This window comes from Colobus angolensis, unplaced genomic scaffold (assembly GCF_000951035.1).
Source record: "Colobus angolensis palliatus isolate OR3802 unplaced genomic scaffold, Cang.pa_1.0 Scaffold132, whole genome shotgun sequence".
NCBI classification, from domain to species: Eukaryota; Metazoa; Chordata; class Mammalia; order Primates; family Cercopithecidae; genus Colobus; species Colobus angolensis.
The window spans coordinates 1,220,600-1,242,759 of NW_012114400.1; the positions used below are offsets into that span (position 1 = coordinate 1,220,600).

General features: G+C 37.2%; 1 protein-coding gene across 2 annotated transcripts in view; it reads right to left on the minus strand.

Moving 5' to 3' along the window:
• Positions 1-6,237: 6,237 nt before the first annotated feature.
• Positions 6,238-22,160, minus strand: part of EDEM3 (ER degradation enhancer, mannosidase alpha-like 3) — a 67,338-nt gene continuing 51,415 nt past the window's right edge. The window contains exons 19-21 of one of the 2 annotated variants that reach the window (XM_011934170.1): positions 18,542-18,727; positions 17,201-17,248; positions 6,252-10,218 (exon numbers count right to left, since the gene is read on the minus strand). In XM_011934170.1, the coding sequence (XP_011789560.1) occupies positions 9,809-10,218; positions 17,201-17,248; positions 18,542-18,727 (644 nt within the window). In that variant the 3' untranslated portion in view covers positions 6,252-9,808. Of the gene's footprint in view, positions 10,219-17,200; positions 17,249-18,541; positions 18,728-22,160 lie in introns of both variants that reach the window. The other variant, XM_011934171.1, reaches the window with a different exon arrangement.

Below are 22,160 nucleotides of genomic sequence, written 5' to 3' on the forward strand. Positions count from 1 at the left end.
TCTGCATTTACAAGATCAAATACTTTTTAATCAAGCTCTGGTATCTAGAGCCTCAGGAATTCTGGTTCTTATACATGAGAGAGAAAATTTGGGAGAAAATAAAAAAAGAAGCAACAACAACAAGATGCAGGCCTCAAGAACCAAGGAAAAATGATGCCCTACTCTGAATCTACAAGGCTGTGTGTGGTCCAAGCCTACACCAGCGAGATGCTCTCCTGACTTATCCAGAGGGATGAGTTGTGCAATGTCCGTTTTTGATGGTGAGGTTAGAATTCCCAGGAAAGCAGCCTTGTTTGTTTTTCTTGTGAAGCCAGCACTTTATTGGAATAATTGTCTTGTTTCTATTCAAAGTCCTCTTTACCTCTATTCCCATAATTTTGAGCTTTCTCTGGTTTTTGGAGATTGTACAAAGACACTGGCACTTTGCAACCTCCTCCCTTGGGCTCTGGGTGTGCCACACACTCTGAAACACACACTTTCCATGGTGGCGGTTCTCCTCTGGCCGGCCGTCCAGGCTGTCGCCTTGTCCATCTCTGCCAGCACTATCAGGAGGTAGCTGGAGGCCCTGTGCTGGAGAGCTGGCTGGCATCCCCGCTTGGCGGGCCCACTCCTGGAGATTCTCAGGACGGTGACCATGAGAACAGGCTGATGTCCTGAGGACGTGCGCTCCCTCATGTGCACTTTGTCTCATGCTGAGAGTCAATTTCTTACTCCTGTCACAGAAAAGCTGTGTAAGCAATTCAGACCACTCCTTGATCCTTTCTCCCCCTAAACGCTTCTGAAAGCTCGTTATTGTTTCAAGGGCTATTTTTCTGCCATCCTTTGAGAGACTGAGACAATTAGGTCGGTTTCAGCAGGTGGATACTCTTCCTGAATCTCTACCCAGAGCTATCAGAAGTCAAAGGATACATCACCTGGCCCAAACTGCCTCAAGCAGTTACCCAGAACTGCTTAACACAGAACTTACACGTGAAACTCAAGCACAGCAATCCGGAGGGAGGGACGGTAGGAGGAGGGGACTGAAAACATATTTGCATGTGGCACTTTGTACAATAGCCAATGGTAGCAATTGCGCTGCGTTCTCACAGTGAGTTTGGCGATGAGCCACCTGCTTTGAATACAGCCATCCTTTGAAACAGGTTCTATTTTTATCCCCACTTCACAGATGAGGAAACTGAGAAATTCATTTCAGGGTCATACAGAGTAAGGGCTGGGGCTGAGATTTGAAGGTCAGCTGTCTGGCTCCAGGGTCTGTCCTCTTTTTCTTGTATTGATGCACAATATTTTCATATTTGTGGGATACATGTGACTTCTGTTACGCATAATAAAGGTTAAGAACATGTCAACTGCCCTCCCCCAGATCTTTGGTGCCACCACTGGAACCTTCCAGGAGCCTTCTTTTTTCCTGCATCTACCCTCACACACTTGCCTGTTTAATTTAGCCAGTGTGTTTCTTTGGTTTCAGTTAAAACTCTACTGCTAAGCCTGTTTTCTCATCAATAAAATGGGAATAACAAAGATAGCTGTCTCATAAAGGTCTTACAAAAGCATAAGTTCTAAGTACCTGATAAATGTAAGCAACCATTAATGAGCATTATTATTACAAAGGTAGTAGAGTTTCACAGAGGATTGATTTTGTTTTTGTACCCGCCCCCCCAACCCGTCGCCCAGGTTGGAGTGCCATGGTGCCATCTCGGCTCACTGCAACCTCTGTCTCCCGGGTTCATGCAATTCTCCTGCCTCGGCCTCCTGAGTAGCTGGGAATTACAGGTGCCCACCACCATGCCCGGCTAATTTTTGTATTTTTGTAGAGACAGGGTTTCACCATGTTGGCCAGGCTGGTCTTGAACTCCTGACCTCAGGTGATCCACTTGCCTCGGCCTCCCAAAGGGTTGGGATTACAGGTGTGAGCCACCATTCTCAGCCTCACAGAGGTTTAGAAAGTACTGGCTTAAAATGAGATGCCTCTTACTTGATTAGCCTAGAATTTTCCATTATTGCCTTACCAATACAGAGATAAACAGGTTACCATTCTTTCCTGTAGCTCTTACTCAGAATTTCAAATTTAGAAATGTCACATTCAGTGATTTTGGTCTAAAGAGGACCATTTTTGCCATCACCACGAAGCTTGGGAACCCTTGACTTCGAGACCCACAAGAGGGCCCACCAGGCAAAGAATCTGTATCTTGGTCTCAGCATTTTGAGCTCTGCCCACACTTAGGTTAATTCAGATGAACACACAAAAGAAAGTACAGGATGTATTCTTTCATTAATGAGTTTATTCATCAGGAAAGGAAGAGAATAAATGCTGCTAATCAGAATAGCCAGTTTTCAGGGAATTAAAAGACAGTTTTGCTTGAATGTGCTAAAAGTTTAAATGAGGAACAATACATTGTCCAAGTCAGTAGTTTTTACACTGTATTCAGTGGAACCCTAGAGTTTTGCCAAGGCGTCTCAGGGGCAGCTCTGAAGTTCTGATGTTAGTAATTATCCCTCTGGCTGAATGTTAACTTAAACAGAGTGGAGGAACTCAGGCTGTAAGGCCTGAGGACGACTGTGAAGTAGCTGTGCCAGAACCTCCACACTGCCTAAGAGTACAATCAGTTGTGGAGATGTGTGACCTTGGTCAAGTCACTTCCCACCTCCAGAGCCTGTCTTCTTCTCTGTCCAATGAGGAGAATCAATGTTGTGACAACTTAAAAAATCTTTTGGCTCTAAAATTCTGAGACCCTTACATGAGTTGTGCTCTCTTCAATGTTTACTTCCAACAACAAAAAAAGATTTTCAGGACTACCTTCATACAATTGTCTTCAAAACTGGCACATCGTTTCTTTGATATTTCTGTGATTGCAAATCCTAGCCCTTTCAGGATAAATGTGATCTGGGGAAGTGACGAAAAACATCCACTCATTCTCAACCAGGTGTTTCATTCAATTCACCCCACAAGAGTTTAGTGAGTGGCTTTCAAGAGCTAGGCACTGGCAGAGGTGAGACAAGTGACGAGGCCCAACTTTTCCTTTTTCTCAAGCGGCTCCCAGGCCAGTGATAAGCTGGTAAAACACATACATGGGTTTCTTGCGTGGTTTGTAGGTGTTTCCTAGGTGGGGTCATTGTGACAGGAGATGATGAAATGTTGGAGCCAAGGATCAGAGAAATTGGTAGTTGCCTTGGAAACAAGACTTGTCTCTCGTATCTACCATTTTGAAGTCATCTTGATGAGTATCCTCTGACTCAAGAGACCATAAGGCCTGAAGCTGTAAGCAGTCCTTTCTCCTCTTCCCACCCCTTTCGGAAGTCACTCTCTAGCCCCTCACCATAATTTTTTCTTCATACATTCATTGTCCTTTTAATTTACTTTATTTTCTACCTTCTTTACTACATTTTGTCCATTTGTCCACTACAACCACCCCAGGTCCTATAAGTACCTTCAACTCCCAGATCCCTTTAGTAGCTGGCTGGCTGGCAGGTGAATGTTGTTTGTAAGGGTATCTGAGTCAGCCTTTATGGCAGCCAGATTACACACCCTTGGTTCAAATAGATTAATTGTGCATAGTTAGGAGAGTCAGTCTGTATTACAGAAGTCAGGCTAATCTAGGTTCAAATCCCAGGCCCATCTAACTTGCTCTGTGGCTTTGGGCGAGCCACTTAAATGAAATTATAGGTATCTTGCAAGGTTGCCATATGGATAAGGAATCATATAGAGCGCTCAGTGTATGTTAATGCCTAGTGAGGGTTCAAAAAGTGGTTCTGACTGGGTGCGATGGCTCACACCTGTAATCCCGGCACTTTGGGAGGCTGAGGTGGTCAGATCACTTGAGGTCAGGAGTTCAAGACCAGCCTGGTCAACATAACGAAATCCCATCTCTATTAAAAATACAAAAATTAGCTGGGCATGGTTGTGCACGCCTATAATCCCAACTACTAGGAAGGCTAAGGCAGGAGAACTGCTTGAACCTGGGAGGCAAATGTTGCAGTGTCCCGAGTTTGCGCCACTGCACTCCAGCCTGGATGACACAGTAAAACTCTGTCAAAAAAAAAAAAAAGAAAAGTGTAGGTTGCTTTCATTATTAGGACTGCAAGGAGGATACTAGTGTTCATATAGCTTATTAGACAGCTGGCCTGGACCAGTCCTCTTTGAGGTGTTTCTGGAAATTGAAGCAACCACTGTTGAGCTGAGTAGAAGCTTACAGATATACCCTAGGGGAGTATGTGGCGTGGAGACAGCAAGCCACCAGAAACCACAGAAGGAAGAAGGTGGGGTGAAGTTGAGTCAGCAGTCTGGCCAGACCAATTGATGGAAGCAAGACCTGAGCTGGATTCAAGAGAGAAACTTTCATTACCTCAGGTTAAAGATGGTCTCAAAGGTTGACATTAGAAAACGTAGAAAGGTGAAGCCAGCCGTGGTGGCAGGCGCCTGTAATCCCAGTTACTTGGGAGGCTGATGTGGAAGGACTGCTTAAGGCCAGGAGTTCAGAGCTGCCGGGCACTATGTTCTCACCTGTGAATAGCCACTGCACTCCGGCCTGGCCAACATGGTGAGACCCTGTCTCAAAAACTTTTTTTAAGAAGAGTAATTGTAGGAAGGTGAATGGATGTCCCCTTTCCATTGACCTACTTGATTAATCAAGATTAATCTACATTTAAAAAGCCACTTAATTACCACCAGGGCTATTAAGACATAAGAAAATCTCAACAGTTGAAAGAGGTCTGTGGTGCATATGATAAATCTGGAACTGGAAATTGGTGAATGATCCTCTAAAAATGAATGGGGTCTTCCTTGTACGTACACATGTGGAGGTAAGGATCTGACAGCTTGGAGGTTGCAAACTGGAGACCTTTGCTGTCACATATATTTTGTTTAACTCGAACAATGTTTTAAAGTAAGATTTCACTGGAATTTCTGGTTTTTCTCAAATATTAAAAGACGGAGCCCCACAGTCTTCCACAGCAACAGTCTGCCTTGCACCAAGTACCCACTGCCTCCTGTGGATATTTGGTGGGGTAGGGGACTTCAGAAAAGGTTGCTAAAACCAAGAAACTACTTTTTAGGGGTTTCAAGACTATTTGCCACTCCATCCTTGAAATGCTGTCTTGGTCTTTATACACTGCTCCAGCCTTGTTTTCCTCCCACCTCTCCAACTGCTCTTTTTCATTCCCTTCTACAAATGTCCTTCCTCCTCTGCTGTCCCCAGATTCTAGGAATCTCAGGGCTCTATTTTAGATCTTCTCTTTTTCCTATTCCACCCAGTTTTCTTGGTAAACTTCATCTCCTCTCAAGGTTTTGAGTCCCAGCCAAATGCTGCTTATGACCATGGTAGGTGTGCAGTACATATGGGACTGGTTGAATCGTGCAGAAACACGAGATAGGAGGATTCCGGGGTGATTTTGTTTTTGAGACGGGGTCTCCTATGTTGCCCAGGCTGGTCTCAAAAGTTCCAGGCACAAGCAATTCTCCCAACCTCAGCCTCATGAGGAGAGGCGATTATAGGTGTGCACCACCATACCCCACCTGGTGTGTATCTTTCATGTTCTCTTCTATTCTTTCACTGACCTAAACTACTTATTTTTAAAATCATAATGTTTATTTTGGAAACTTATGAAAATACTGACATATACAAATAAGGAAATAGCAATTGCCTACAATCCAAGATAACCACTGTTAGTATTTTGGCTATTTAACTAGACCCTCACTCCATGATTTCTATCACTCTCTATCCCCTCACCATAATTTTTTCTTCATAAACTGATTGTCCTTTTTATTTACTACTTTATTTTCTATCTTCTTTACTACATTTTGTCCATTTGTCCACTACAACCACCCCAGGTCCTATAATAGTGCCTGGCATACAGAAGGCATGCATGCACTTAGTCTTTGTTGAATAAATGAGTCAATGTCATTATATATGTGTGTGTATATATATGTGTGTGTGTATGTATGTATGTGTATGGAGTGAGCAAACACTGGATCATACTTTATATACAATTCTAGAGTTTTATTCACTTACCATTACTTTTGTGCATGTTACTGACTAGTTGAAAACCCTTCAGTGATTTCTTAGAAGAAGGTCCAAAATCCTTACTTTAGCCCACAAACTTGGGTTTCAACAGCCTAAAATGTCCCCAGAATTCACACCCCTGAGGATAAAATGAAAGATTTTTTTTAAAAAAAAGGAAAACAGTGATAAATATCAAGACATAAAAGTATAAAGATATACACAGTGATTCTAAAAATTCAAATTAAAACTAAACCAGAATATTTACATATTTTATTAAATCTTTACAATCAGTAATTATAATCAAATACACAATTATATACAGGATTATATACATTTTGCCCAGACTTTTACATCACAGTACATAGTTTCCCTTAGAAATATTGTATACATTTATCATCAAACAATAAAATCCAACAACAGTAGTGTTACAGCACCTGTTAGTACAGACATCTTTTTCATAAATTACATCATAAGAAAATATACGGCTGTAAATTGGGCTTTTAAAAATGTCTTTTATAAAATCTGAACATACAATATTTCATTCACAGAATGTTTTTTTTTTCTATGTTCTGACTGAAGCCTTGTGCATAAAACGACTGGCTGGACTATTTACTAAATTCTACCCCCCCCTTCTCTAAAATTATAAGCAGTATTTGAATTACTTATGCTGAGCTTTCTTCATGATGAATTTGGCATGGGGTTTGGTGAGAGAACAAATGTTGGCTTTACTATAAAAAGGTTGTGTGATAGTAATTTAAATTTTAAAAACTTCTTGAGAGTAATTATATTAGTGAAGTTAAAATCAGAAAGTGTACAATTTTTCATTTTACTAATACTGTAAAGAAAAAGGGAGATGTATAACGCCAAGAGTTAATTTGTTCTGAAACAATTATACTCTTTTTGGAAGGCTATTACAATTTAAGAAGAAAAAAGAAAATCTGCCCAACAAAATATCCCATACCAAACATATCTAGTAAATTACAATTCTTTCACACTTAAGACTTTATGGGAAAAGTATTGCAAATAAGGGCATATCATTTCAATGAACTTTTATATGCAGAAAAAAACTCTAGCTATTTTATTTTTAGTAGGTAAACGGGTTTTTAAAACTTGAAAATACCTGAATTAAATACTTGCTCTAATATCTCTTAACTTTCAGCTAAAATCCTTACTCGATTCCAGATTTGTAAACATTATATCAATCTTTCTCACTCAAACAATTCTATGGCTGTGGTGATCAATCACTTCAGCTATATTTCTAAGCAGTCAACATTTAACTGAGGTAGACCAGATGTTTCTAAATTGGGGTTTCATAGAATCCCCTGAATCTTTAGCAAGTTACTAAAATGTCTATAAAAGGTAACTAAAAAACAAAACATTAAAAAAAAAACAACTAATGCCTTTGGAATTTTTAATGAACTAAAAAACTACTTTGTGGCAGTATGTCAAGTAAGTAAATGAATGTAGAGTCAATTACAACGTTGGAGTTTTTCAGACGAACATTATATCCTCTTTTTTTAACTCGGGAAGTACTGAGTATAATTCCTTCTGGGTATTAAGAAAAATTGGTTAAATTTTTTCCTTTTCTTTCTTTCTTTTTTTTTTTTAAGGATTTACTTTTCTAAACAAGTGAACGATTTGCTTCTAAGCGTCGATGAGGCAACACCTCCCTCTAATGGCCAAAGGAAGAGAGTGGCAGTAAGCTGACTTTTCCGATGTGTCACACAATCCTTCATGTCATTAAGTTCTCCTTGTTGGAAAAGAAATTAGGTTGTTTTGATAACTTAAAAAAGTTAGATTTAGACAACAATGGCTTTCAGCTACAAATACAAAATCAAATCCATGTATATAAGGCTTCTTTAATCAATGTCTTAGAGGAACATCTGCTCATTTTCTCCAAGCCCCAGTCCTATAAATCAAGGCAAGTCAAGTAATTAAGCTTCAGCTATTTTGGCAGCTTGCAATTAAAATGAACAAAGCACTATGTCTATCCTTCCATATACTGTATATATTATAGTTCTATCTTGTTACACCAAATCTCACATGCAGAGAGACTAAAAATATCCATTTTGGTCTCAGGTATAATTAAAAGCCAATAAGGGTCTTGCATACTCTTCTTTTTCCCCCTCCCCAAAATGAATTCTCCATTAGATTTACTACTCCCTGACTCAATTATATTTACCTGGAATATCTGAATGCAGGTATTTATCCTCTCAGAAAAGAATATGTTTACCTGGGATCTAAACATACTGTACACGAATATACATAACTACAATACAGCACTGCTGTTTTTAACAGCTCCACTTACAGCTCACCAGTACCTCACAACCGTGTTTTAGGAAAAAGTTTTGTGTAATGTTATGGTAAAGAGAAGAAAATTACGTCTCTTAAATATTCCTTTAGAACTGATTCAGGCAAGTTTTAAAAATAAATAAAATGAATAAAGCCATGATTTCAACTACAGGGCTGTCTACAGGCATCAACAACAAAATTTAAAAAATTTTTAAACTTAAATGTGGCCAGCACCAGACTACAACAACAACAACAAAAAACAAAAAAAGGGGGGGAGGGGGATTCTTATTAAGCTATATGGCTAGTTGTTACTGTACTTTTCTTTTAAACACAGGTCACCATAGACTAATTTTCAAGTCCATATCAGAAGGAATTATCTGTTAAAAACAAAAACCATGATTCAACAGAAAATGTGACAGACTCCTTAGGTGCAACTTTAGAAACCTAAGTTTCAAAGGAGAAAAACAGTAGTTACTCCAGGAATTTTAAATCACTAACCACAGTTTTATCATGGCTCTGTAAGATAGAAAAATGGAACAAAATGTATATAGCTGTTGGCGATATGAGCCTTGTGGCTCAAATTGCATACCAAACATGGGATGGCGTAAGGCTGATGGCTAGAGGTAATCACCCCTAAGAGAAATGAACTGGAAAAGATTTATAATCTACCCTACAAGGATATAATGCTAGGTTCCATTTCAGAGTAGTCATAGCTTTCCCTATGGAAGGCCCAATGGGAGGTTCATATTGCAACATTATCGTTTCTCCCTCACTCCATTTTTCAGAAGTATTAAGTAAGCAATCTCCACAATATATTATATGACCTTTTTACTTGGTCCCACTGATTAGTTTTTATGCAGAGAACTCACTGAGAAAATACACTGGCTTCACCTTTGGTTTCAATAAAAAGGACATTGTTAAGAAGGAAAAAAAATCAAGTCATCTTGATCATTTGTCACTAAATGAAACAAGAGAAAGCGATGAGCAAAGACTGTTTCCACCATAAATGCATTTGTTTCATAACCATTTAGGTCACTTAGAGTGTTTTGTGAAGGCAGCATAATCAGAATGCCACAATACTCGGATGCATCTTCCCAAAAGAGCCTCTAACCCCCAAACCAAGAAAGGCAACCTTCCTTTAATTAGAAGGCTATCCAAACTTTGATTCCACACTCCACTACTAAATGAATTTTGTTTCTTGTCTATCCAGAGACTACAGAAATCTGCTTCCCAGGAATGCTCAGTAATCTTCCCCTGGCCTGAGGTGTTGCAGGGTGGTGCAGTGCTGCATTTGAAGGGGGAAGTGTGGATTTCCATTTTTGATGTAACAGTTTTAAACAAGGTCAATTCTAACACAGCATGCTCCAGATTCCTACCATAACTACACCAGTCAGAACGTGGTTGTTCATCACCATACTTAAAGCCTCCCATTAGAAAGCCTGCTTAGTATTAGGGTGTCTATTAACCACACACAGTTTACCTTTTCTTTTTAAATACCTACCAACAGATTGTTTAGCAAGTCATAGCTCATCCTTCTCCATCATTTCAAATGCTTCTATATCTTCATTCCAGTCTGCTAATATGGAGTCTATAGGCTGGACCTTTTTACCCCAGCTAACATTAGGATTGGAATCTTCCTCAGTTTCTGATTGTTCTTGAAGCTGGTTATCTAAATCTGTACATTCACCATTAAGATTTGTAGTCTCATGGTTTTCTGTGGGATTAGAAGTCTGTTCAGAAGGGGAAATGCTTGCAGCATTGTCCATATCTGCTGGAGATAATGATTCTGGGTGAGAGTTTAGAGAATTTTCCTCAGAAGACTCTTGATCAACCAAATCAACCTCCTGAGAACTTGATGAAATCTGTTCAGCACTCTGATTCTGAGAATCATTTTCAGAGGATGGTTGTTCTTCATTTTCCATTTCAGGATCTGTGTAAGAAAGAAACAAACCTCATGCTACTTCTCTTAAAAAAAATGTACTATTACACTTTCCAAAGCATATTGGTTTTTGCAAGAAGATGAAATAAAAAGTGAAAGAGAATCATGTTAATGCAGAACAGTGAGCATCAGCACTGAAATGAAGACTGTCTTTATACAGTCACATTTTCCTATAGATTCACTGTGCAAAATGTGTATTAGAAAATAAACGTTCTTCCAACCCGGACGGAATGACAATAACTACGACTGACATGAGTGGACATGAGTAAGCCAAGAAGTACACTAACCAATAATAATATTAAAATATAGAGAGATTTGCAATGTATGGCTAAAATTTATTAGATACCTAAAGCTTACACATGAGAACATATTAAACAGAATCAATTTTAAACAGCATATATCATTGCGATATTTTTAAATAATATTCCTTTGAAAAGTGAAATTCCTACTCAGTAAGCCATAACGATGCAGATAACATAGATTTTTTTGAATGACTAAGGGTATTAATGTGATTGATCAGAAATATTTTCACAAGACAAGAACTGAGATTATTTACAAAATTCTATTATTGTAGGTCTATGAATTATAAGATACAGTCATTCTAAAATCCACTGGAAGGCTGAAGACTGGGTTAAACCTCTTATAATGAATATACAGTGAAACTAATAGAGGCATTTTATTTAGGGTTCCTACAAGAAAGTGCTTAAATAGCATCGACGCCTACATGCCACATCCTGTTCAGTCTCTGCCTCTGTGATGCAGTCGGCCAGCAAATCTCTTCCGTGTGATCATTCTGCATAGTGCTAGGGATAAAATGAGGAGCAACAACAAATGCTATACCTGCCCTTATGGCTCTTATAGTCCAATAGGAGAAAAAGATGTTTATTATACAAATAATCACGGAAAATAGATAGAAAACTCAACTGTGACATGTTACAAAAGAGAGGTAAGGATGTTGGATGCTCAAGTCCCTTATGTAAAATGACACAGTATTTGCATATAACTGACACACATCCTCCCAAGTACCTTACATCATCTCTAGATTATAATACCTAATACAATATAAATGTTACACAAATCACTGGTATACTGTATTGTTTGGAGAGTAATGACAAGAAAAAAAAGTCCGTGTATATTCAACATAGATGCTTTTTTCTTCTTGAATAATTCCTGTCCATGGTTGGTTGAAACCATGGGTGCAGAACCCACAGATACAGAGCGACAACTGTAAGGAGATTTGAGAAGTTCCTTCAGAAAGTGACACTTGAGCTGAGCTTGTATGTCAAAGAAGGGAGGGAAGAGGATTTATTTAAAAACCAGAAAAACCAAAGGAAACGCAGACATGCAGGAAGGTGTGGGTGGGTACCGTTGGGGCACAGAAAACAATTCCCCAGAATATGGTGCTTCTGCATGCTGAATGCTTGGACAACTAAAAGGTCTCAGAAAGAAGCCTCAGATTCGAAGTCTGTCTCTGACCTTCCCCTGCCTCCCTGTCTCTCTGATCCTCTTTCCTGAAGCAACTGGGGGGAATCTCTCTGGAATTTTCTTATCTAAGGAAGCTTCTTTTGAAACAAAATGAATTTGTCTCTAGAATCCCTCCCTAGGACTCTCATCAAATAACCAGAAAAAAATGAGCCATCAGAGAAGAGCAGAGACTGTGCGTCCTCACCACACCCAAAGAGACTTTTCTTCTGTTCTTCTGGGGACAGCTCTGAGAGATTAACTGGGGGACTTTATCTAGATACTATGCAAAGAGAATCCTTTACCAATCATTGTCTGAGCATTGGGCCTCTTCATTCCCTAGTATTCCTCTTCCCTAAGAAGAGGGTATTTAAGCTTCTGTATGGCTCCTGTGCACACGCGTACACATAATAAAATTATTACGCTTTTCTCTTGTTAACCTGTTTAACAGGGGTGTCAGCTATAACCCTTTATGATGGGGAGGAAAGGGATCACCCCTTTCTGCCCCCTACATCGCATATATATTCACCCTGATGAGGTGGGATTACCTGACTCTGAAACTTTACATTCTTAGGGTTTTTTTCTCGGTGGGGGAGGGGACTGGAGGGGTAGATTGAGGAGTTTCACACAATCTCTGTCTTCTAAGCTGTGAAAAAGGTACAATTTAATTAGGCAATTAGGGAAACCAATGGTGCGGACCAAAGAGAGAAGGTAGCTGGCTACTTACAGCTTATTTATCCTAGGTTCCCTAAATTCAAGAGAGAACAAAAAGAAAAACCTCCAAATTTCTTTCCAGATTGTATTATTCCAGATTAGAAAAGAGAGGAAAAGGTGTAGGGTTGTTTTACCTGGCAATGAAGATTGTGCTTGTGATCAAAAATCTCCTAGGGTTACATATACAACATTATTTTGGGACTGTAGCTAATGCAATCGGACAAGAAAGTAGAATAATCAATGTAAATATAGAAAAAGATCAAATTATTTGTATTTTCCGATTGTGATCGTATACTGTCAAAGCAACTCTAATGAAAAAAATACTATTAGAATTGATAAAAGAATTTGGTAAGAAGACTATGCAAATACCAATAACTCCTTTGTAGTAACAATAACTAGCTAAAAATATAATCATTAAACCTTTTCATAATAAAAATAAAAGCTACAAAATACAGAATTAAATTTATTATAAAAGGTATAAGACCCATATTGCTTAATACTATAAAATCATCATGAGAACACAAAACAAGATTTGATTAAATTTATAGGTATATTCTTAAATGAAAAGTCTTAATATTTAACATTTTCCTAACTTACATGTAAAGTATGCAATTATATAATTTCAAAATGAATCTCATTTGTACTTCTTGTTTTCATTTTAGAACCAGATACAATTAATTTAAAGTTTCTAGGGAACAGCATATGTCAAAGAGAAGTCAAGAAATTCTAAGAAGAATCAGTGAGGGGAGAGTTGCCCTATCAGAGAATAAAATTTACTCAAAACAGCAAACTGTTTTATTATTGTCCCAGGAATAAACAGATTAGTAGAACAGAAGGGTAAGTCTAGAAGCAGATCCAACTATGCAAGAATATTTGATATATAGCAAAGATGGTAGTTTAACTGAAGGAGAAATTAGTGGTTTGCTTGATAAATGGTATTTAGAAACTGACAACTCAATTGGAAAGTAAGACTCCTAACTTATGTTTTAAAATTCCACATGATTTAGAGACCAAAATGTAAAAAATTGTAAAAATGCCAGAAGAATTTAGGAAAATACTATGTAAAAATAGGATGTAGTGATCTTCTGAAGTGAGACAGGAGACCCAGGAGCCTTAAAGGAATTAATATTTCTGATTACATAAAAATGTTATGAAAGTTACATGAACAAAGTGAAAAGATGACATGTTGGGAAAATTGTGTGTGTGTGTGTGTAACCTCTGTCTCTATAAGTGTATCTTTTCTAGATAATTTACAGAACCTCTGTTTCTTTATGAGTATGCATGTAAATATAGGAAAAGAAATGCACACACAGACAGAGAGGTCCTATAAAATATCTAGAAAAGACACACAATCTTATTTAAAGAAGGCAAAATGTATGACGAGGCAATCCATAAGGAGAAAAAACAAAAAATATACCTATAAAGGGAAATAAGCTGACTAAAATAGGAAGAAACATGTACTTTCATATCTTGCTGGAAGGGATGTGAATTGCTACAAGCTTTTTTGGAATGCATCTTGCAACATCCATTAAAATGAAAAAGACTCATATCCTTTCTGCCAGCATTCCATTTTAGTAAATCTCAAAATTCTAGAAAAAAGTATGCATATCTAAGAGGATATGTACAAGAACGTTACCTACACCATTGTATACAGTGGCAAAACAAAAACCTGGAAATAATTTGGAAGCCTAATAGTGACATGGTTCAATAAATCATGGTACTGTCATAATACAAAACGTAATGTAGCTTTCAAGAGAATAAGTTATGCTATCCTACTAGCTTGGAGGAATGTCTTTAATATAGCTTTAACTGTAAAAGGCAAGTTACTGAATGATATATATATTTAGAAACGTATAAAGCACGAAGAAAAATATAAAAGACTACACATCAAACTGTTAACATTGGTTGGTTATATTGGAAAGATGAGAGATTATTTAAGAGCTTTTAATGCACCTCTGGATTGTTTAATTTGTTACAAGTTTAATTTTATAAAGTTTCTAAAAAGATACCAATAACTATTCCATGCAGCACTATAGGAAAGTCACCCGGGGCCAACTAAATGTAAATGCAGAGAAGCAGAGAGAGAGAGAGAAGAACTTTGAAGAAGATGCCCATAGAAGAATAGATTTTGGTTTTCGCAAGCTGAAGGAGCTATAGAACCAGAAATAAAAGCAACAATCAGGAAAGTAAAAATGGCAGTTAGAGAACTACAAAAACATAGAAGAGTTAAAGTCTGCCAGATTGCTACAAATCTTGATCCTAAGGTGCCTGTTTTCACCAGTATGTGAGATCAAACTCCTAAGAGCATAACAACCACAATATTAAATTCAGGAATGGTACATCAGAAACACAGAAAGAAATAAGGGAGAAACTCTCAAAATACAAAGGAAAAAAACCAGTATGTTTTAATAATAAAAGGGGAAGAGAACCTTGGTAAAGACTTAGAGATTGGATGTTATACAATCATTCATTCATTCATTCATTCATCTGTACATTAAATATTTACTGAAAGCAAGGAATACAGAGATGAGAAGCAGGTAAAGAACTATTTAAGTATCATAGTAGAACTGTATTAAAAAGGGCACCCTTAAATTTTACCTAGGAGAATTAAGAAAAATTTCATAAAGAAGGTGGCATTTGAAATTTAGGATGTCTAAATGTTCTTACAGAGGAAACACGGATTGATAGGGAACTTCCAGAAAAAGGGAAGAGATGGTGCAAATGTGAAAATGCATGAGAAAACATGCCTTGGTTGGAGAAGGGAAGGTTAAGTATCAATTCTGCTAAGAAGAATGCTTCAGATGTTTCTCTCCAGGTAGAGTTCATCTGCGTATGTACAAGATTTTTCTCCTAGGAATCAAATCCTTTCCAACAGCAACTTAAGGTCTGTGGTTCAGCTGTAGGACAGATTCATCCCAATCAAGTTCAGTGGGGAATAATCAGGAAAAGTGACCCTGCCTGACTTAAATCAGAGCATTGCAAAGGATGGAACCTTTTTTTCCCCCACCTCCATATTCTCTGTCTGGCTCTTTACCAGACAGACACAAATAGAGTGGCTTGAAAGCATTTGTCTAGAGCCCTTAAGGCGCTATAGGCTTACACTCTAAGTTGCAAGCATGACAATATATTGGAACTTAAAAATACTGATGTTTTTTCCCCGTGAGAAATACTATTGAAAAAAGGAAATTTACTCTTAATTGTAAACTGCTTCAATTTGGACCTAAAGGTAACAACACATTGCCTTTGCTTGTGGGCACAGGGTTGGAATAATTAAGTACCTTTATGAACTGAAATTTTGGAAAACTGAAACGCTAAGCTATATGATACTGAAAATTCTGTTCAACAATAGAGTGTGGATAGCTTAACTTTCAGAAGTGTCACAGGTTTGACCTCAGGAAGCAACATCACTTGATAAAATGCTAATGCTTTTTAGCTTCTAAAGAAGAATGTGTATTAAGATAAACAGAAAATTTCTGCTAGCAGAACAGTTTCAGATATGTCTATATGGCATGGAATTATCAAAGTAAGAAGACAGGAGTGAAGGCTTTTTAGGGGCTTCTGTTTTCTGTATTAATATATGAAAAGGACTGCTCAATCAGCACTGTGTGACTTCATAAAGAAAAACGTACTGTGGAATGAGATTTCTAGAAAAGGCAATCTGGAGAACATTTTATTGTTCAGATTTTAAGGATGTTGTTATTTACTGCACTTATACAATCCATTAACTAGTATCCATGACGGTACAATATGGCCTGATACATAGCTGGGAGACAGAAGAAGGGTGCTTTCTGAATCTTGTTCAGTATTTCTCAAAGTGTAGCTGAGGAGCAAGCTACAACACAATCACTTGGGATGTTTGCTTGAAGTTTCAGATTCTGATTTCCAATCAGAAAGTCTGAATCAGAAAGTCTGATTCAATATTTGGAGCAGGACTCAGGAGCCAACACTTTTAATAAGTGTTATCTGTTGATTCTGATGCAGGGGAGAAACACTGATGTATGTGGTAATGGTATAGGACAAATGATAACCACTACAGACTGTGTAGTTTCTTAGGATATTATCCTAAGTGAATAAATTTGTTGATTTCATAACACTATTATCACTGATTTGTTACATTAATAAATATTAACAATTATACTGTATCTTGTTGCTAATTAATATAGCTGTACAGTTCTATAAAGAGCTATTACACAAAAAGGTGGCTTTTCAATACTTACATCAAAAGATCACTCTATGACAACCACAGTTCAGTAAATTTATAGACTAAGCTTTTCAAAAAATATCTTTTAAATAATGCCCTTTCCATGCAAGGTCCTTTGGGATACTGTTCACCAAGAATTTTTATTTTCTGGTAGAATTAATCATGTCTCATACCCTTTCTCTGGTACAGGAAGCACATGCTTTACCATAATCCTGTAGTCCTAACCCATGTACCACACACACACATGAGCTTTTAAAACAAGTCAATACTTTAAATATTTTACATTGTGTTCAAATAAAAAGTGATCAAAGTAATAAATACCAAAACAACAATGCCTTTGTTACAGTGACTCTTGTATGGACACAGATCAGAATTCATCTATTATATGGGATGTATAATTATTAGAATTTGTTATGACAGGATCGATTAAAAATTATTATGTGACAGCTGACTAGACATGAAAATAATCTAATTATGTTACACAAGATATTATCATGGTATCCACTGAAACAAAATTATATATATACTTGTGTGTGTATACACACACAATACATATATACATATATAATTTAAGGCTTGTTAATGCAAGATACTTACTACTATTAATAATGTAGCTTGGAATCATTTTACCTTTTAATATTGCTGCTGAAATTCCAGTGGTGGCACAAAAAAGGAGGGAAAAAAACAAATGCATTAAAGAGTTACGTGAAATAATAAAAAGTTACATGAAATAATTTGCCTATGTTAGATGTGCCTAAATGCATATATGTAGGCAAGAAGATCTGAGTTTAGAAAAGGGTCCAGGAAAAAAAAAATCAGGTATACAGAGGATTTAAGATTAGAAAACTTTGTACTCTGTTCTGTTTCCATCTATACATTGTTATATACAAACAACCTACTTGTTCACTCCATTGCTCTTAAATAATTGACATTTCAAAGAATCTCAAAGAAGAATAAAGCAATACAAGAAGACAAAATTAGGCTAGCATGATTATGCTAGCATAATTATCACCAAACTTTTTTTTTTTTTTAAATGTCCCACTTGGAAGTCACCCAGAATTGAATCAGTTTCCTACATATCTATCAAACACCGCAGGGGATGTCACAACTCTGTACTATTATACAACTTCATCTATTTAAGGGTATGGGAGAACTTTAGCTCTCTCTTCAGGTCTCTCCAGCAGACAGGAAAGACTGCTACCACGAGCAAGATCTGAAGGCTCACCTTCCCTCATTTCTCCTCTATCCTTGGGTGTGCAACTATGTAAGAATACCACTAAGGCCTTGAATTTATATAGTAATCTGGGTTTCAAAGAGATTTCAAATTACTAATAAACATTTTGGCCTGCAGAGGACTATCTACTCTCATAAATTAAGACATGCTATCTTGTTTTTCAGAAACAGCCATTTGTAACTCTTACAAATATCCATGTGATAAACTTAGATCTCATTGGGAAGAAGCTGCTAGATTTCTATTGCCTTCACCAAGACAGCAGTCATTTGATTACAGGTGGCCTGTTGAGACCAACTACTATCATATTGTATACAATATTCTATACATGTCTTCTTATTCCTTATAAAAGACATGTAAGATGTAGTATCAGTGAAATCACATGGTGAACATTTCCAGATGTTAAAATGGCTTTCCTGAAGTAGTCTCTTGTATTTTTATCACCTGAACAGGCTCATGGCAAAAATTACAAGTTACACATAAAAACATATTTCTAAAACCATCCTAACTCAGAAAACAAAGCAAAATAAATGTTTTGTTATTCTTATTTCCAAAACAAAAATATATTTTGAAATCACCTTCTAAAAATTTTACTTGTTTTCCCAGTGAACCTCAAAAAAATTTTTTTTGTGACTCATTCTTGTTATCAAACTAGCAAAATTAATACTAAGCTGCACAAAAAAAAAAAAATGGTATTTGACTCTTACCTCGATCTTTTGCTTTATCAGAAAGGAGCACTTCTACCTCCTCATATTCCCGGATGGCATCTAGTATGATACTTCCTTCTTTGCTGAATAAGAACAGCATGGGGATCTTGATGTCATCCGTATCCTTTCCATCACCTGCCATCTGGAACAGAGGGGCAGTATCACTGCTGCTCCCCTCATTGTCATCTAGCCAGAAAATAAATACAGCAAACATCAAAACATCCAGCCATTAAAAAGATCTATCTACCAATTGTTACTGCTTTCTTTACAATAACAGAATTAATTTTATGCATCGAGAACCATAAAAACCAACATAACTTTTGGACCCACTAATTATCATAGAATTGTATCCAAAGGAAATAATTCAAAAGAAGCAAAAAACCCTATGCCCAAATAATTTTACTAAACTATTTGTAAACAACTGCATACCATTATAAGTAAGTTATAATGACCTACTTGATAGGACACACAGAGTAATAATACATTAAAAAAGAAGAATACAGAATTCTATGATTATGACTATGAAAATTTCATATGCTTATGGAAAAGCCTAAAAATGAAAAAATTCAATGACTTGGATGACAGTGACAGAACTATGAATGAATTTTATTGTTGAAAATTTCCACTACTGTCATGATTACATTGTTTTACCAAACTAAAAATGGACATTTATTTTTTATATAATGCACACAAAGAATAGTTATGACTATAGTGCTTCTTCCTCTATAAGCTAAACAGTATTGCTGTTTTGCACTGGTTAAATAATAGTAGTAGAACTATTAATAGTAGTAGTACTAGCAATATGCTGTTTTACTGGAGATGATAATCACAACCACCTCCAACTCGCATGCCAATCTCCCAGAAGAAACTGTCTGTCCTGTCTCAGGGTGCTCACTCTCATAGGTCCTGCTAAGTACAGAATGCATGACTCATTCTTTTGGTAATAATCGATTAGACAAAAGATGGCTACCTGACCCTGAGTCTCTCTGGGGGACCTAGAACTGGCACACAGAAAGACTGTTTCAGTTGGCAGGGGGAAACAGCCCAGTTAAATGACACGGACTTAGGGCTGAGGCTGCAAACTAGAATGGCCATTTTGGAACTGATGAACAAAGAGAGAGCAAGCTGGTGAGAAACTGGAAAATGAAGCAGAATTGCAAAGAGGAGTAGGGAAGAAGAGTTCAGAAGAACCCAGAGGTAGAGATATAAAGAGAAAAGTGAAAAACATTCACTATCATGGATCCTGGTGATTTTTAGTTCCCACTTCTACCTCCTGGTGAATCCTAGTTGCATTTGTACTGTTGAATTCATTGAGAATAATCCATTTCCATGTAGTGAAAAAACCTCCCTTCTTAAACCAACTTAGTTATCTCCTGCAGTCACATGATTTCTAAGATAATTCGTACTTCTAACCCTTGAACAAAAAACAGCTAATTCCTAATTTATTCATTTACATACAATTAAAACAAATAAAAACAAAATGCTTTGTCAGAAACAAAAAACTTAGGAGAAAGAAGTCAACACAAGAAAGTTTCTCATTAAAAATTAAATTTTTGGCTGGGCACGGTGGCTCATGGCTGTAATCCCAGCACTTTTGGAGGCCAAGGTAGACAGACCACTTGAGGCCAGGAGTTTGAGACCAACCTGGCCAACATGGCAAAATCCCTTCTCTACTAAAAGTACAAAAATTAGCCAGGCGTGGTGGTGCAAGCCTGTAATCCCAGCTACTCAGGAGGCTGAGGCACAAGACCTACTTGAACCTAGAGGTGGAGGTTGTAGCAAGCCGAGATCATGCCACTGCACTCTAGCCTGGGTGACAAAGCAAGACTCTGCCTTAAAAAAAAAAAAAATTTCTGAGAGTAAGGATCATCATCTCTTATTTATTTATCCACAGAACCCAGTATAGCATTTTCCAACTAATAGCTACCAAAAAAAAAAAAACATTTGACGGGCCGGGCTCGTCTGTAATCCCAGCACTGTGGGAGGCCGAGGCAGGCAGGTAACCCAAGGTCAGGCTGAAAATTCAAGACCAGTATGGCCAACATGGAGAAACCCTGTCTCTACTAAAAAGAAAAAAAAAAAAAAATACAAAAATTAGCTGGGCGTGGTGGGGCAGACGCCTATAATCCCAGCTACTCGGGAGACTGAGGCAGGGAGAACTGCTTGAATCTGGGAGAAGGAGGTTGCAGTGAGCAGAGATCACACCCACTGCACTGCAGCCTGGGCGACAAAGCAAGACTCCATCTCAAAACAAACAAAACAAAACAAAACAAAACAAAACAAAAATTGACAATTCTTGCATACTATAGAAGATCGTGAGAATTAGACTTCACTGAAAAATATAAAAAACCAAAAATACTACACAAAGAAATATTTTTAAATATTAATGTATAAGTTCTACACTTTATACTTTACATTTTCATTTTGAAGTCTTGGTAAGAAATGTTCAAAATGATAGTGACGGTTAATATACTAAATATTACAATAAAACTAATCTAAGTGTGGGAAATATCCAAGGATAAAGAGGATGATTTAAGTCAGAGGTCGGCAAATCTCTTCTGTAACTGGCTAGATGATGAATAAATATTTCAAGCTTTGCAGTTCTCTCCTATAAGTACTTAACTCCATCACTGCAGTTCAAAGTAGTCATAGATAATACACAAACAAACTAGCATGACTGTGTCCCAATAAAACCTTTATTTACAAAAATGGGCCATGAGCTGGATTTGGCCTATAGTCTTGTAGTTTGCCAACTGCTGATTTAAGTCATTAAACAGGACTTCTCCTAATGTTTATTAATAAAATTCATACATCCATTACATCAACATAATAAGTGTTAATATTCTGTTTTACCTGAACTTTTTTTATTTTTAACCTGAACTATTGGGCGTGGTGTGTGTGTGGTGGGGGGGCAGGGGTGGGGACGGAAATCCAAAATGTATTTCCCTGTGAGAGAAGTTGTACAAAAGAACTCACAATCAGCATATGACCCCATGTCTTTCAGTTCTTTCTGAATGTAAACTCCTGTTTACTTTAAAACAGAAAAATTTATATTTCCCCTGATAGTCATAGCCTGTTTATCATGATACAAGTGATTGTCTATGAAAGATAAAAAAGCAAAACTCACTAGTTGATACATATGGGTAAGATGATTTAAAGGTGGTAAGTTGTCATTTCAGCGGAAAAAGATCCAAGGGGATAAAGACCTGCTACAAATACTGTAAATACTGCTATAGTAGTGATTATCCTATGTCCACTATTATGCCAAGAAATTTTATATATATTATCTTTAAACCTTACAATCACCTGAAATATATTTATTATCACTTCCACCGGAGCTCAAAAAATATTCTACTATTATATCAAAAAATATTCTACTATTTAATCTATAGATTAAAAAACTGAAGCTGGGCCAAGGTTACACTGCAATTTTGTGGTAGAGCCAGGAGCTGTACTCTCATGTGTCTGCCTCCAAAGCCTGCATCTTTGTGGAGTAATGGAGATTTTCAATGGCTCCCCACTGGAGGTGGCACAGTGTAATTCCTGCCCTTCAGGTGTTATGGATCTTACGGGCACATTTTCTTATCCATGGTACTGAATGTTTTTACCACTCAGTCCC